Source organism: Phalacrocorax carbo, chromosome 1 (genome assembly GCF_963921805.1).
Source record: "Phalacrocorax carbo chromosome 1, bPhaCar2.1, whole genome shotgun sequence".
Classification (NCBI taxonomy): domain Eukaryota; kingdom Metazoa; phylum Chordata; class Aves; order Suliformes; family Phalacrocoracidae; genus Phalacrocorax; species Phalacrocorax carbo.
In genome coordinates, this window is record NC_087513.1 from 171,598,160 (window position 1) to 171,613,460 (window position 15,301).

The following is a 15,301-nucleotide window of genomic DNA, read 5'->3' on the forward strand; positions in this document are numbered from 1 at the left end:
TAGGCATTTTATAACTAACTTTGAACAATCAGCTTGATTGTTGTAGCCTGAAGGTATACCTGCAGCTTGAAGGTATTCAATACCAAATACTTGTAGTTTGCCTTCTGGGGTGCAACTTTATTAAACTACCAACCACATCTAATAATAGTAGAAACAAACTTTTGGACAAACAAAACTCTTTAAATCCTCAAATTTCTTGTGGACTGTCGTGTGCTTCTGTTGAACTTTCAAGTACTGTAAATGTGATACAGTTCCCATGATCCTGCAGATCATAACTGTATAGAGAGTTATCAGGTCTGTCTTTTTTTTACTGTTATGACAAGAATGTATTCTGTTAAAAGTAGGTATTAAACTATTCACATGCAGATGAAGCAAGTAAAATTTACTGAAAAATCTGTATTACAGGTGAATACAAACAGCTATCAGTTCTTAAATAACTGAGACACTTTCATGCATGTAATCTTATAACATGTTATAAATTGCTTTTAGCATAGTATTACAATGAAGTATTCCCTATGTTCCCAGTGGTCATTTTTATTCTCAAGCAAGTAGGATTCGTGTGTTGTATGGTAGATGCATACAGACATAAATACGTTTTCATAATAAACATGGATATAGAGGCTATTTGGTTTTAATCTCACTCCGATGCTGAAAGCTCACTTCTTGCTTTTAACACAAAATCTGTCTTCTGTGACCTTTGTACCCTGAAACAGGAGTGCTTTGAATCTTTATTGAGCATTCTTCACTGGAGCTGGACAACACTGGTGCTGGGAGTTGAAGAACTTCGTGGACTTAAAGGATTCCAATACACTGCTACTCTTCTGGATTTAGAAAGGCTGCGTTTTGTGGGCACTTGCTGCCTGAGGTTGCTGAGGGTCTACACCTGTGAAATATATCCAATATCAGGTATTTGTCTTAATTCACTTGTTTTGTATTTATCAGCATACAATAATCCACAGGACATTGAAAACTTGGTCTAAGTATTCATGTAGGAAATGCTGTAAGATGAAATTGCTTATACAGATGGGCCTACTGGAGCAATTAAGAGACTTGCTGGCAGAAATGAGGTATTTGCAACGATCTGCACAACCAAGCATCCAACACCTCATGTTTACGCTGTAACTCATGTCTGTTTTAAAGTTAAGTTATTGTTTGGCTTTACAGTTGAGTTATTTTGGCCTATTTTGTCTCTAGTGTTTTTTTTTCCGTATTTCTGCATGTAGTAGCTGTTTTGGTGGTGAGCAAAATTTAAATCTGAAAGGCAGTGTCAGTTTTTCATGCCTGTAATTTAACAACGCTCATTAAAATGCAGCATATATTATGAAAGACTGGAAAATTGGAAGTTTCTGATGTTCAGGTTTCTTTGAAGTAGTTTAACACCCTTCGCTGTTTTAATTTTGAAATTAGCTTCTCTGAGTGTGGATTCATCAATGTTGCTGAATTCTAGTTGTTTTATTTGCATGTAAAATGTGCATTTTTATATGAAAATGTTTTATTTATTATATATTTAACGATCCTCTTTGTGTAACACTCTAGCTACAGCAAAGGCAGTTGTAGAAGAAACAAGCAAACTAGCAGATTGCATTGGAAAAACTAGGACCTTGCTGAGAAAAATTTTATCTGAAGGAGTTGATCATTGCATGGTGAAGTTGGACAACGATCCACAAGGATATCTCAGTCAGCCCCTTAGTCTTTTAGAAGCTGTTCTTCAGGAATGCCATAATACATTCACAGCTTGCTTTCATTCATTTTATCCAACACCGGCTCTCCAGTGGGCGTGTCTTTGTGACTTGCTGAATTGTTTGGATCAGGTACATTAAAATGGCACAAGTAAATATTACAACGTAGATTGCCTTTTGTTTAAAGAGAAGCCAAGTGGTATTTAAAACCTTTATTCCTTTTATTCTGGTTTGCAACTTGAATTCTGACGTGGTTTGGTTTGTTGGGTTTTTTTATAATTGGATTTTGTTTGGGGTTTTTGTGTTGTTGGGGTTTTGTTTTGTTTTTGTTTTTTTTTTTAAAGTGTCCAAGTTCAACAAGAGCCTAGGAACTTCTGTTTCCCTTAGCAGTAAGATTCTCTCTGGGACAGTAAAGAAAACTTGTAGTGCTGGTAACTGTCATCAATGGCTTTTTCAGTGTTGCGGCCATGCCTTTTATGTGACTACTCCTGCTGCAGATTGCTTAGGAGCATACATGTGGCAGTTTATATACTCAACTAATACTTGAGTAATTTCTCATTATTAAATATTCCAGCAGTGCTCTGATCCAGCACAGTATGTGAGAAGCTGGCAATGTTATTCTATGATCAACAACTTTCTTCTAAGTATCTTGCTTATTGTGTGTGAATGAGCATCCCACATCTAAACAGTGTAGTTGCTTGCTTGCATTGATTGCAGTGAGATGTAAGCAATCTGCTTCTCTGCATGCAAATTCATTTAGCATATAAAAATTCAAGGAAGAATCAGTTATTTAATACATTATTCTAATTAAATTGTTTGATTAATTATAAGTGCTTTGTCTTCAAAGGGTGCCGTAATTTCAAAAGTAATTTTAAATTGGTTTATTATTTTACAACATGTCAGCTGACAAATTGTAATTACTCCAATTTGAAAGATCTGAATGGCAGCTCATGAGAGAAGATCATGTAAAATTCACAGGAAAACTAACAGTATATGAAACTCTTTATCTAAATTATAATTACTATAAAACTGGAAAGCTCCTTTCAAAAGTAGTTTCTCCTTCATTTACTTTGAATGCAAGAGTGCTGTTCTATTAATTTACTTTCATGCTTTTAGGACATCCAGGAAGCAAACTTCAAAACCTCCAGTAGCCGGCTTCTTGCTGCTGTTATGTCTGCTCTCTGCCATACTTCAGTAAAACTGACCTCTATCTTTCCGATTGCTTATGATGGAGAGGCATTGCTGCGATCAATGGTCAAACAAGTCAGCACTGAGAATGACTCTGCTCTGGCCCATCGTTTCCCTCTTTTGGTTGCACACATGGAAAAACTTAGTCAGGTTAGAATATATTCTAAAAATTTCACAACTTTTTTTACTTTGCAACAAAAAGTAATGTACATTGAAGTTTTAGTTATGTAAGTTGAAGTTTTAGCTGTGTAAGGATGTAGCTGAATTTGTCTGAGTGTTTTCTTTCTACAAGGCTTGTTTCAGTAACTTATTATTTTATCCAATTTTCATCTTTCGATCTGAAATATTCCAATTATTTCTTGTTTGGAGAATGTCTGAGCAAAAATTATTATTATTTATTTTGGAATATTAAATTGGCAGGATATAGTTTAGAGTTGTCTTCTGTTGCATAGTGTTTTCTGCAAGAGATTTTCAGCTTTTTCATGTGATACCAAGAATAAATGTGTGGATAGATTCAGTGGTTTGAGGGAGAGTCAATACAGTTTTGGTAATAAAAAGTCATGTCTCAAACTGGAATTTTTAAAAGGCATCAAAAAGCAGACAAGGGAAGTCCATTTCATATAGTTCTATCAAAGGTTATTAGACAGTTTCCTACTCAAGGACTCTCAAATGCTACATTTTTTCAGTTCTGTTATTCCAGAATAGATTTTACAGGAATGAAAAGGGTAAAGGTGATAATCAAAGATACGGGACTACTTAATAGTGTTCTTCACTTTAGAAGACAAGAGGGGTAAGATCTTAGAAATTACGAATGGTGCATGAAAGGTAAATAAGGATAATTGTGGAGTCTTCCAATACCAAAAGTTTAAATCAACCAGAGACCTTACCTAGCAATAGGTAAGTTCAAAAGATTGCTGTTCTTCGTAAAATACACAGTTAAGCTGTGGAACATACAAATGTAAGCCATTATCATGCTAAAATATTTCACAGACTTAGAAACCACCTACACAAATTAATGAGGACAAAAAAAAAATCACCAAAAACTATTAAATGCAAAGGTAATATTTCTGTCTTGGGTACAGCTGCCTCTTAACTGCTAAATAGGAGTTCCGTGCAGGTATCTGTACAGGTTTGCTTGACCTGATTGTCTTCCCTGTTGGTTCAGTACTTGGATATTTTTGGGAGACAAAATGGTGAGAGGGAGAAACCTTTGATTTCCATTTCCATCACTAGAGCTGATTTTATTTTTCCTTACTGGGAATGACTTTCAGTATGGACAACTTTTGAAAAACAGTGGATGTCACTTCTAGGTAGAAGGCAGAGCAGATGCCTAAGCTTAGATTTGTTTCACAGTCTTCATTCAGTAAAATAAGGACTGTTTTTATAAGCGTCCACTGCTGATTTTATCTTACCTGTTTGCACAGAAGGTTCTCTTCACTAACGTTAAAGCCGAGAAGCTTCTTGGTTTCTTTTTAGACATATGAAGAGTTCCATAGGTAGCTATATATCAGTTGTATTCTACCATATGCTTTATAGATATTATGTCAAGGAGGGCTATAAGAAAAGCTCTCTCCAAAGAAGGACGCCTATATATCTTTCCAATGCAATAAACAAAGTCAACACCACCTTATTCTGGAAATGACAATATTAATCAGTTTTTTGACAAATACGTGCTGTGATAGCTTTGAGAATTTTTGATATTTTTTTTTTACCCTCTAGGCATTTCTTGTTTATAAGAAGTCATGGATTTTTCAGTTACCTAATGCTGATAATATGTGAAAGTCAAGGTAATGTTTTAAGTTTTTAATTTAAATAAGAACAATGTCATTTGTTATTTTTCTCTTCATAATGCAGAGTGAAGAAAATGTTTCAGGGATGACAAGCTTCCGGGAAGTGCTGGAAAAGATGTTGGTCATTGTTGTTTTACCAGTACGGAACAGCCTTAGAAGAGAAAATGAACTTTTCTCTTCACATCTGGTTTCCAATACTTGTGGGTTGCTTGCTAGTATTGTGAGTGAGCTCACAGCATCGGCATTAGGATCGGAGGTAAAGCTTCTATAAAATCATTACTAGAAGTCTTTCAGAACAAGTATATTATGAATGTGATACAGGCTGTGGCAGGAATTCTGTAGTTGTGAATATTTGTCACAGATGCTGGAATTCTCAGTTCTCAGTAGCTTTCAGATGTTTAACATAAATTGAAGAGCATGTATTCACTGAATTAAGAAAGTACTGTTGATAATTAGCTACTTCATTATGGCTGCAGAATACTGCACATTGATTACAAAATGGCAATTTTCTTTTTGAGTGTTTCTCTTTTTGCATGCTTGTCTCTGCACGTATACACTCAAAATACATTTGTTCGGTGTTCACTGGAGGCAGTGCTGCATACCTGAGCATCTCTGTGCCTTTCATGGTATCATGGATGCCCCGTGTGTTCTAATCCTGTCTGCTTTTGATTATGGGTCAGAATTTATAATGTTTTCTTTATGCATTGTGTCTTCCTCCTTTATATGTAGAGATACTCCTTACACATATCTTCCTTTTCATATTCAATATAATGTGTATTGTATTTGTCTATATCATTAGACTTTTTCCCGTTTATTTGCTTTGTATCCGAAATTGAGAGTGATGTTCAATTCTTAAAATCCAGAGGGTCATAATCACACATAAGTACCCTTAATGAGGCTATAATGTTGTTAAATGATGGGAATTTATTTTATTTTGTTAAAGGGGATGTCACTGTCTCTGTACTATCAGCAGACTTCTTTCACAGAAAGAAACGAGCTTTTGATAACATCTTGATTAAAGAAGCTTTTACTATTACGTGAGATGTGTAGCTGCCCTCTCTTAATCTTGACCTTATCTAAGACAGAAATACCTAACTCTTCTTGAAGCACAGTTAAGCTGTATTTTGTGCTAATTCACCCTGTAAGATATATATATTTAGATACTTGAAAAGATTAGGAATCAGATTCCTAATTATTCCTATTTGATTCCCAATTAGCAGAAATTATATATTTTTTTCTTTTTAGTCGATATTGAATAGAAGCCCCGGTAGTGGCATCTTCTGTTTTATCAGTTACATTTTAAAATTTACCCAGTTGAAAATCAGGTAATTTAACTCACTTAACTTTGCTTTCTTAAAGTTGTCTAACATTTAGCAGTTAACTTTTTCTGGTGCTTGTGTTTAACTTTCTACAGGTTGATGGGCTGAACTCTCTCCATTCTGTCAAATCCACTCCAAACCGATTCACTAAAACAAGTCAGGGAAGAAGCTGGAATACTGGGAACGGATCCCCTGATGCAATATGTTTCTCCGTTGACAAACCTGGTGTAATTGTAGTAGGATTTTCTGTTTATGGTGGAGGAGGAATTCATGAGTATGAGCTGGAGGTATTAGTTGATGATGTAAGTACTGCATCTGAGAAAATAATCTGAACAAAAGTAACCTCAGAGTTTTTCATAATATCTTTTTCAATGTAATATTGTAATAGTCTTGTAGTCTAGGCTACCAGTAAAACAGTGCACTGGTAGTAGGTTTTTTTGGTTTGCTTGTGGTGGTGATTTTTATGGTACTGCAAGCTACATACCGTATCTAGTAGGGTCTTTATCTTGGTTATGGTCTTGAAATCTTACTTGACTACAAATAGCATTTGAACTATAGTAGGCTTTTACTTCCTGGAGCTAAATATAAATTAGTACCTGTTATCTCTCTGCAAACTGTGATAGAAATTAAGAATTAAAGGAGACCAAGTTAAAACATTTCCAACCAAAAATCGAAGAAAAGGGGTAGCCTACCATCACGGTCAGGCTGTAGCTACAGGTGTTTCATGTGTTGTTGAAGTACTCTCTTAGAAAAAAACTGTATTGTGTATTCTTGTAAGGAAGGAAAACCTCTGCTCTTTTATACCCAGTTGTTCACTTCAACTGCCTGTACTTCTCTCTTCCAAAGGGCAAGCATAGGTTGCTATGGGAAATTGACCTCTCTGCACAGTAACTTCCTTTTTAGCAGAAAGCCTTTACTGTTGTCTCTGATCAGGTTTTTCAGCTTTATGTTATTTATAATGCTGTGTGTAACAGTTTATACAAGAAAACTTGCGCAATTACATGAATGTATCATGTGTTTACGTTATAAATGCATTAAAGTGAGTTTGTTTCTTTGAATCAGAGTGACCATACTGGAGATTCGACTCATTCTCATAGATGGACGTCTTTAGAGTTGGTTAAAGGAACTTACACCACCGATGATTCTCCCAGTGACATAGCTGAAATCAGACTTGACAAAGTTGTGCCACTGAAGGTAAATAAGTGTGCATCTTTTGGTTTCATATGGCCTCTTTAGAGAACAAAAATCAGAATGTTCAACGAAAATTGGGGTTTTTTTGTGTGCACATTTACAAATTACTCTTGATGTGATTGCTTTATAAATTTTCAGTTTCACCCTGTAACTGAAAATGTCAAATCCCAGCAGCAAGAAGAAACGCAATCTTAATTTTTATAATAGAATATTGTTGAATGTGCAACTTTTTTGTATGCAGTTTGGTAGCTAATTTTTATGGGTACCTGGTCACTCTTCAAATAATTACAAGTAATATTTTACTCAAGTCATGGCCCATAGTTGGGGAACACGGAACAGCTTTGGCTTTTGTTAAATGCAGGATCTTTTTCAATTAATTTCATTTGTCAAGCGCTTTGAAGGACTTCTCAGACTCTCCAGTATTGTAACATATATTAATATTATATAATAAAGTAATATAAATATAATATATATAAATACTACTATCTTAAAAGTAAAATAATAGCTTTCATAATACCACAAAGCCTAACTTATATATTCGTTTTATACTGCATACTGGTTTTGGCTCTCCTTTTTAAGGAAAATGTGAAATACGCAGTTCGTTTGAGGAATTATGGAAGCCGGACTGCCAATGGAGATGGAGGAATGACCACAGTTCAGTGTCCAGATGGTGTAACATTTACTTTTAGTACATGTAGTCTGAGCAGTAATGGTACAAACCAAACACGAGGACAAATTCCACAGATTCTTTATTACAGGTTTGTGTGTTGTCATGATCGTGAATAAAACCATCACAGTGCTATTATACCGCATGTATTTTTGAGTAGTAACAGAAATTAATACATCTGGTGTGTGTTTGAGGGAAGAGCTTCTTTAACAGCAATATTGTGTTCTTCCAGTGTAGTTTCAGACTTAAGTTGTTTAGTGAAGACTGTTTTCAGGACACCAGTTTTACTGGTGCATCTTCCAGTCTTGTTTTAGATTATCTTTTTTTTTTTTTTTTTGACTTGGCAAATAATTTGGTAGCTGACCTCTCTTACAAGGTCCATTGTCTACTGCTTTAAAGCTGTAATATGGGAGACTGGTAATATGCAATACTTCAATATCTTTTTTTTCTATAACCGAAGAGATTTTTGAGAGGCTACTCACTGGAATGTTTCTCTCTGTGATTTCGTCCAATTCCTTCTCTGTTGCCAGAAAGGATTGCAACATGTTGTGAAGCAAGTTCTGTTTATTTAGGAACTGTCTCCTCTCTTAGTGTACAGTTCAAAGGTATAAAAAGAGAAATTGCAACTAAAACATCTGACTGTCCTGCAGGGAAGCTTTATCTTTACCTTTCAGGATGATAGTAGAAATTCACTTAAGGTAATGCTTTTGCAGAAAGCGTTGCTTTCATTTTTGAGGTGCTTACCCTGATAAGCATGAAGACGTGATTTTCAGAATGTGGCAGCACTTGAATATATGAACTACTACCACCATCTGTACAGAAAAATAAAATGTGTCATGCCTTCTACTCAATTTTTGTGGTAAAAGGCTGATCAGCAGTAGATCCAAGGAGTAGAAGGAGCAAAGAATAGTAATTTTCTTTGATACTTGATTATGTGCAAGATATACCTACCTAATTAAGTAATGCTACAACAAATGACGTAGTTTGGACTAACAATCACAAGAACATGCTCCTCTTAAGAAAATTTTAAAGGAGCTAAAATATGAAGAAATAAAGTTGCTAGCAAAATTATAGTAACAGTATATTTGAAAATACAGGACAGTTCTAAACTCCGTACTCAAAGTCTCAAAGATCCAGCTTGTCAGTAATAACAGTAATTGCTTATAAAATAATGGAATTATAGTGGTGCTTATCATGATACTTTCATTTCGTTTCCTGGAATCTTGGATATCCCTTGTGTTTAGGGAATTCCTCCAGCATTTGGAGGAAATTTATTATGAAGTATCATAATTATGAAGCATTGTATTATGTAAGAAGGAAGAAAGAAGACAGGGAAAACATTTATTCCCACTCTTAGAATTTCTGCTTTAGTATAAGCAAAAGAGGAGAGTAAAGGAGAAATAACAATTTTCCTGATTTCATAAAAGTAAAGAACATAACACTTCAGTAAGTGGAAGCTTCAAGACATTCTAACTTAATAATAAGCTAACATAGGGCAAAAAGCCTACACGAAAGTGCTGTCTTCAGATCAGAACAGTCTCAAGTTTTTTTGTTTTCAACCGTGATAAAATTCTAAGAAGCTTTTGAAGGACCGTGATGGCACAACTCAGAACAATTACAGATTAAATGAAATTTTGTTTGGAAAATCTGCAGACAGCTGCCTGTAATCGCAATGTCTTTTGAAGTTTGCCTGGACAACAGAAACCTCAATATTATCTGATCAATGACTGTGGTTATGAATGTTATCAGTTTGAGGATTCCCAGTTTGGTATATAATGACTTGAGGTTCTGATTTGTCTACAGTAAATGAACAAATGTGCAGTCCACTGTTGTTATATAACAGAGCTTGTAAGATTCCCACTCAATTTTGTTTGAAGGATGCTCAAATACAAATAGGATTGCTGCTTATGCAAATGCCAAGAAAGCCGTACCAAAAGAAGTGTGGTAACACCGTCATGATTAGGGCAGAAGTGCTTTGGAAGGATTTGTTGGAACTGTACCCAGCTGGAATTGCACCCACTGTCAGTCACTTAATAAATTCAAATTGAAAAGGCTGGAGGCTGACAGCAAAGCTACAATTCTAGGACACATTGACCAAAAAAAAAAATTTTTTTTTTGTAAGAGTGGTTAATTTAAGTTACAGAGAAAGGTAGGTATCCTTGTTGTGCACTGAGCTGCTCCAAGTGAAGTTTTTGAGCATTCTGAGGTGCCAGTCCTGGTATCTTAATGTTTTGGAATAATGTTTTGAAAGGTGAAATCTTTCTGGACAAGCATAAGAAATCCGTAAGAGAATAGGAAATTTTGCTTTATATGTTGACCAAGTGATTTTGGTTGTCTATGCCAAGGCTGAATCACTATCATATTGAGGGTTTGAATTCGTTTGTAATTATCCTTCGACTGCTTTGAAAAGAGCAAATCAAATCAGATCTTTTATATACCTTATTGAAATAGTTTTGTTCATAATGTTGTTTAGGAGAACCTAATTTGACAGGCATAGTGGATTTTAAAAAAAAACCCTATTTGTTAAGAGTAAGCCCAAGATTGTATTTCAAAAGCAAACTTAATCTTTAGAATAGGGAGGAAGAATCTTTTTCCCCTGTTATGATACTGTAGAAATAGCCATTGAAAGACTTTTACTAATTTCTGTGATGCATTTAGTACTATTCTGTTTTTATCAAGATATGTGGTTGGGCTTGGAAGAGCATAGCAATTAATACATTTCTGTGGTTTGAAAGGCATCTAGTTAAAAGAAACATTTCAGAAACATGCTTTTCATTTTCTCTGCCAAATAAAAATAAGATTATTGCAATGGTCGAGCACTGAGGCATTGCCTCCTAAATATTCTCGGTGGTTTCTTTGATTATTTCCTTTATTGCTTTATCATAAATTATTTTACTTATTCTATGCTAAAAATCAGCCAGTCATGTTATTTGTATTTTGTGAACTTATTTTAACTTAATCCACCATCCAGGAGTGAGTACGATGGCGATCTGCAATCACAGCTTTTGAACAAAGCTAATGAAGAAGATAAAAATTGTAGCAGGGCTCTTTCTGTCGTGAGTGCTGTTGTACGAGCAGCCAAAGACCTGTTGCACAGGGCTCTTGCTGTAGATGGTAAGGCTTTTGAAAACTGACCTTCAAAATATACTACTCAAAACTTCTTTCTTTGGTAGCAAGAAATAATAATAGAATATCAGTGATAAAAAAATCGTGATATCTCTTTTGCTTTCCAAATAATATTTTTCTAACCTGTCGTAACTGTAGGTATCAAACTGTGAGTAACTTTATAAGTCATTGAGTTGCACTTGAGGTATCATAGATACCACATATAAACTTGCTCATCATCAATTTCGCAAGTATATCAAAGCTGGTAGGATTCTTTATTTGTAAAAAGTATGCTGTGTTGGGTCTCCTCCAGATTTTATTGCATGTTTTGCACAGTGGTGCTGAATGTAATGCATTTACAAGCACTTAAACATCCATTTTAGAGAAATGTAGACATGAGCTTTAGAAGTGAATGGTTTTAAGCTACCATCATCAGCCATTCTAGTCAAAATGTCCAGAATTATTGCATAGTGTTATAGAAATTGATTTGGAGGGCTGAGAGGAACTTGTGATTACTTTTATACCCTAGAAAGTATGAACACAGTTTCACAAAATGACAAAGAATGCAATAAAATTGTGCTCTAAGAGGAGGAAATTTTTTAACAGAGAACTGTATATAATGGCAGGTTTATCTCAGGTGAACTTTGCAGGTTTAGAATTTGCCAATGCCTAGATGATGGAAGTAATTTGAAGTAAAAACTACTGTAGAATCTAGAAGTTTAACTCGTAAGAAGCAAACCAGAAAAATAAGATGTGTTTTGAATCATGGTATATTTATTAATAACCCCAGTGTTGTAATTATCTTTGTTTAGCTGAAGACATTCCAGAACTACTCAGCTCTTCCAGTCTGTTTTCAATGCTGCTTCCCCTCATAATAGCCTACATAGGACCAGTAGCAGCAGCTATTCCCAAGGTATGGTCCTCAAGAGAAATTACTGAAGAAATTTAGGAATGTTGTGCAAGGAAAAGGTTTACTCTGAAAAGCTGAACATGTTGATTTCTTATGATTTTATGAATTAATGGTTTATATTTGACTACATGACTCATGGATTTTCCAAGAGTCAAGAATTTTAAAAACATGTCATGTTTTAAAAATGGCCTCTTTGTTGTCTTCCTACTTATATTGAAGATATTATGAAAAAAATACCTTAAGCAGAGGGAAAGATGAAAGGCTTTAACAGTAGGAAAAGAGAAAAGTTAGAAGGATCTGGATATACAACTCATTTATTGATGAATATTGGTGGGGTGGAATCTTTTTTTATCGTGTAAATCCTATTTTTACAATAAATACCCAAAGCAGTGGTAGCTGCTCATTAAGATTATTTCTGTCAAATTCAGAGATAGGAAGATGTCGGCTATAAATAAAAATATCATTACTTTTCAGTGGCATTTTCCATGTGCCTGGTCTGGAACACTCTTAAAATCTATTATTAAATTTACAAATGTCACTAATCCTTAGCTGGTAGGCACTACTGCCTTTTACTGCTTTTTCATGAACTGTAAGCTCTCTTCTAACTGCTCTTTAAAGGGGGAGGAAAGAGGACTGGCCACTTAAAATCCAACAGATTCATTTCATTAAAAATAGTTCCAAATTTTAGTTATCTTGTTACTGTGATTAACTGGAATTTAGAACCAAGTGTTCTGCTTTAGAAGTGTTTCTCTCCTTTGCAAATATCATAAAGATTACAGAGAGCAATGCAGTGCTTAACACTACATCCATTAAAATACGTTGAATATTTGAAAAAGAAAATATTAATGTCGTTGTTATAAAACAAAGTATTTTGTTGGACTTCATGGGCTTTTTGTTTGTCCATATAGAGACAAGGACTATGACTTCAGTACAGTATTTGCATTCTCTCAACTCAGGCTTACTGTTTGGTAATGTTACAGCTTTTTAGTGTTAAAGAAGGTGTTAAAGAAGGTGTTTTAGTGAAGGTATCTTATAGTTGAGTTGTGTCCTCTGACGTTTTTGTTTCAGTTTTGGCAAGTCTCTAAGATGAATAATTGAGATTAATGTAGTGATGCTTTTTCTGTCAGGGTTGTGTACATGCAGAATTGGAAAATGATTGAATGAATTGTGGTAGTGAAATTCTGAGAATATCCAAAATGACCATTGTAGAGAATTGTTAAGTTTGTTAGTATTGTTTTCACCCAGTCATAAGTACTACTTCATCGTGTCCGGTGTTATGTTACAGGTTGCTGTTGAGGTCTTTGGCCTAGTACAACAGTTACTTCCTTCTGTGGCAGTTCTGAATCAGAAATATGCCCCTCCAGCTTTTAACCCAAATCAGTCTACAGACAGCACTACCGGGAACCAACCGGAGCAAGGGCTTTCAGCTTGTACTACCTCCAATCACTATGCTGTTGTAGAAAGTGAGCATCCCTATAAACCTGCCTGTGTTACGCACTATAAGGTAAGCATCATTTCTAAGTACGCATGCAGTTTCTTAAAAGCTTTTGACACATGGGTTTTGTTTCGTCAACATTTACTATCTGAAAAATTGTTGCCATAGATGATAATTCATATTGTCTAATACAGGAGACAGTTTCCTGTATTATTACTGTACTGATTTCTGGAGAAACTCCTGTCCTTTAAGGATAGTGGAAACTAGTGTAGTTTTAACCCCCTAATGCAGGTATCTACCGTAAGTCCCTAAATTTTCTCAGTCTTAGGTTTTCCTACTGTCATGCACAGTTTCTTTGCTCTAACAGTTCAGACTGTAGAAGTTGGAAGCCTTTTTATGTATACATTACCTAATCATATCTCACACTTTCTTACCTAATGCTAAAATAATGCTTCGTAAAAATACATAACACCAATTCTAGTAAAATTAATATACATTTATAGTGTAGGGATCCCTATGCTGGCTATTGCTGGTCTGGCAACATAAATTCTTCATTGATTACTTTCACTTGGGCCATTATTTTGCATTGTGGAAGTCTCTCAAGTCCTCTTAACTGTGTTAAGTCACTCCAAGTGGGATTCATTCCGCCTTACATGGATGGTTATTGCAATAAAACTAGATTTTCTCAGCATCAATAGAGAAAGGGTGTTTTTTTAGCTAGATAAAGGGCTAAGGCATAAATTATATACCTGAAAGGTAAATCCCATGTTTCAGTCCTTGAAATAGTTCTGCAGTCACTGTAAATCCAGAGGTAGCAAACCTTGGAATCAAGTAAGAGCTGGAGGAGGACACTAATTACTATTCCACTTGTCCTGTGAGACAGCAAGACATCCACTGCCAAAAATTTAGTCGTCATATGACCTTCCTGAAGCAATGATGCTTATTATTGTTCTAAAATTTTATGGAGCTTATCTGAAGCCTTAGGCTTAGTTGTTACTGCTTTTGAATTTCTGTACCTATATGCTATCATACTGCAAGCCACATTCACAAGAGTGATTTAAGTACTATGTACTCTTCTACAATTGCACAAAACAGATATTGAATACATCTGTTGAAGTTTGCATGTAAAAAGGTGTTTGAGGGTGAAACGTTTGTAGTAGTCATATATGGTTGTTTCGTTTAATGATCCTGTGCAGAGTTTTTAAAAACAATCACAAATGGTATCCTAAGTGCAAATACTTAATCTGAACATAAGTTATAATACACGATTATAATTCGGTAAGAAGCAAAGCATTTCAGGTGTTTCTGAATTGTAAAGAATAAATTAGGTTAATATTCATCTAAAGCATAGCAAAACAAGTTTACAGAATTACATAATTGAATCATTGTAATAGCCAAAAGAGTTAAAATCAAATGGAAATGAAGACTTAAATGTAAAAAAACCCCAACAACCCCCAAAGCTTGCACATTAATTGGAGTATTGCTTTGTTTTAGGTGACTTTTCCTGAATGTGTCAGGTGGATAACAATAGAGTTTGACACTCAGTGTGGCACTGCTCAATCAGAGGATGTTCTTCGTTTACTAATTCCTGTAAGAATTGCACAGAGCCTGGGATTTGGACCAAAGCATGCTTCTGTTCATGAAAACCTTAATTCATGGATAGAACTGAAAAAATTCTCTGGATCTTCAGGGTGGCCTACCATGGTATTAGTATTGCCAGGTAATAAATTATTAAAATAATGAAAGAAAGTTTGATTTTTCTGCAAAATTACCTTAGAAAACAAAGGTGAAAAAGTATCTTCGTCCAAGCTGGCAAGAGCTCATTATGAGCCATTGGTTGGTTGTACGTCAGTTGATTATGTTAAGCTTCTTGTTTGCAGAGTTGATCTGAGTGTTATTCATGCTTTTACTTCACATGATACATATAAAGCCTAGGTTTCATACATGCTTATGTAGAAGAAATGTACAAAAAGAGGAGAAATGTTAAAATTTTGGTTTTATTTATGTATCCTTTTAC

The 15,301-nt window shown here is 34.9% G+C and overlaps 1 protein-coding gene across 1 annotated transcript in view; it reads left to right on the top strand.

Annotated features, from left to right (window-relative positions):
* MYCBP2 (MYC binding protein 2) overlaps positions 1-15,301 on the top strand; it is a 209,398-nt gene that overhangs the window by 105,428 nt on the left and 88,669 nt on the right. Inside the window, exons 31-41 of the mRNA XM_064447372.1 lie at positions 714-906; positions 1,537-1,811; positions 2,796-3,017; positions 4,722-4,913; positions 6,072-6,278; positions 7,039-7,170; positions 7,747-7,925; positions 10,806-10,948; positions 11,752-11,852; positions 13,135-13,353; positions 14,779-15,004. Of these exons, the coding sequence (XP_064303442.1) occupies positions 714-906; positions 1,537-1,811; positions 2,796-3,017; positions 4,722-4,913; positions 6,072-6,278; positions 7,039-7,170; positions 7,747-7,925; positions 10,806-10,948; positions 11,752-11,852; positions 13,135-13,353; positions 14,779-15,004 (2,089 nt within the window). The remainder of the gene's footprint in view (positions 1-713; positions 907-1,536; positions 1,812-2,795; positions 3,018-4,721; positions 4,914-6,071; positions 6,279-7,038; positions 7,171-7,746; positions 7,926-10,805; positions 10,949-11,751; positions 11,853-13,134; positions 13,354-14,778; positions 15,005-15,301) is intronic.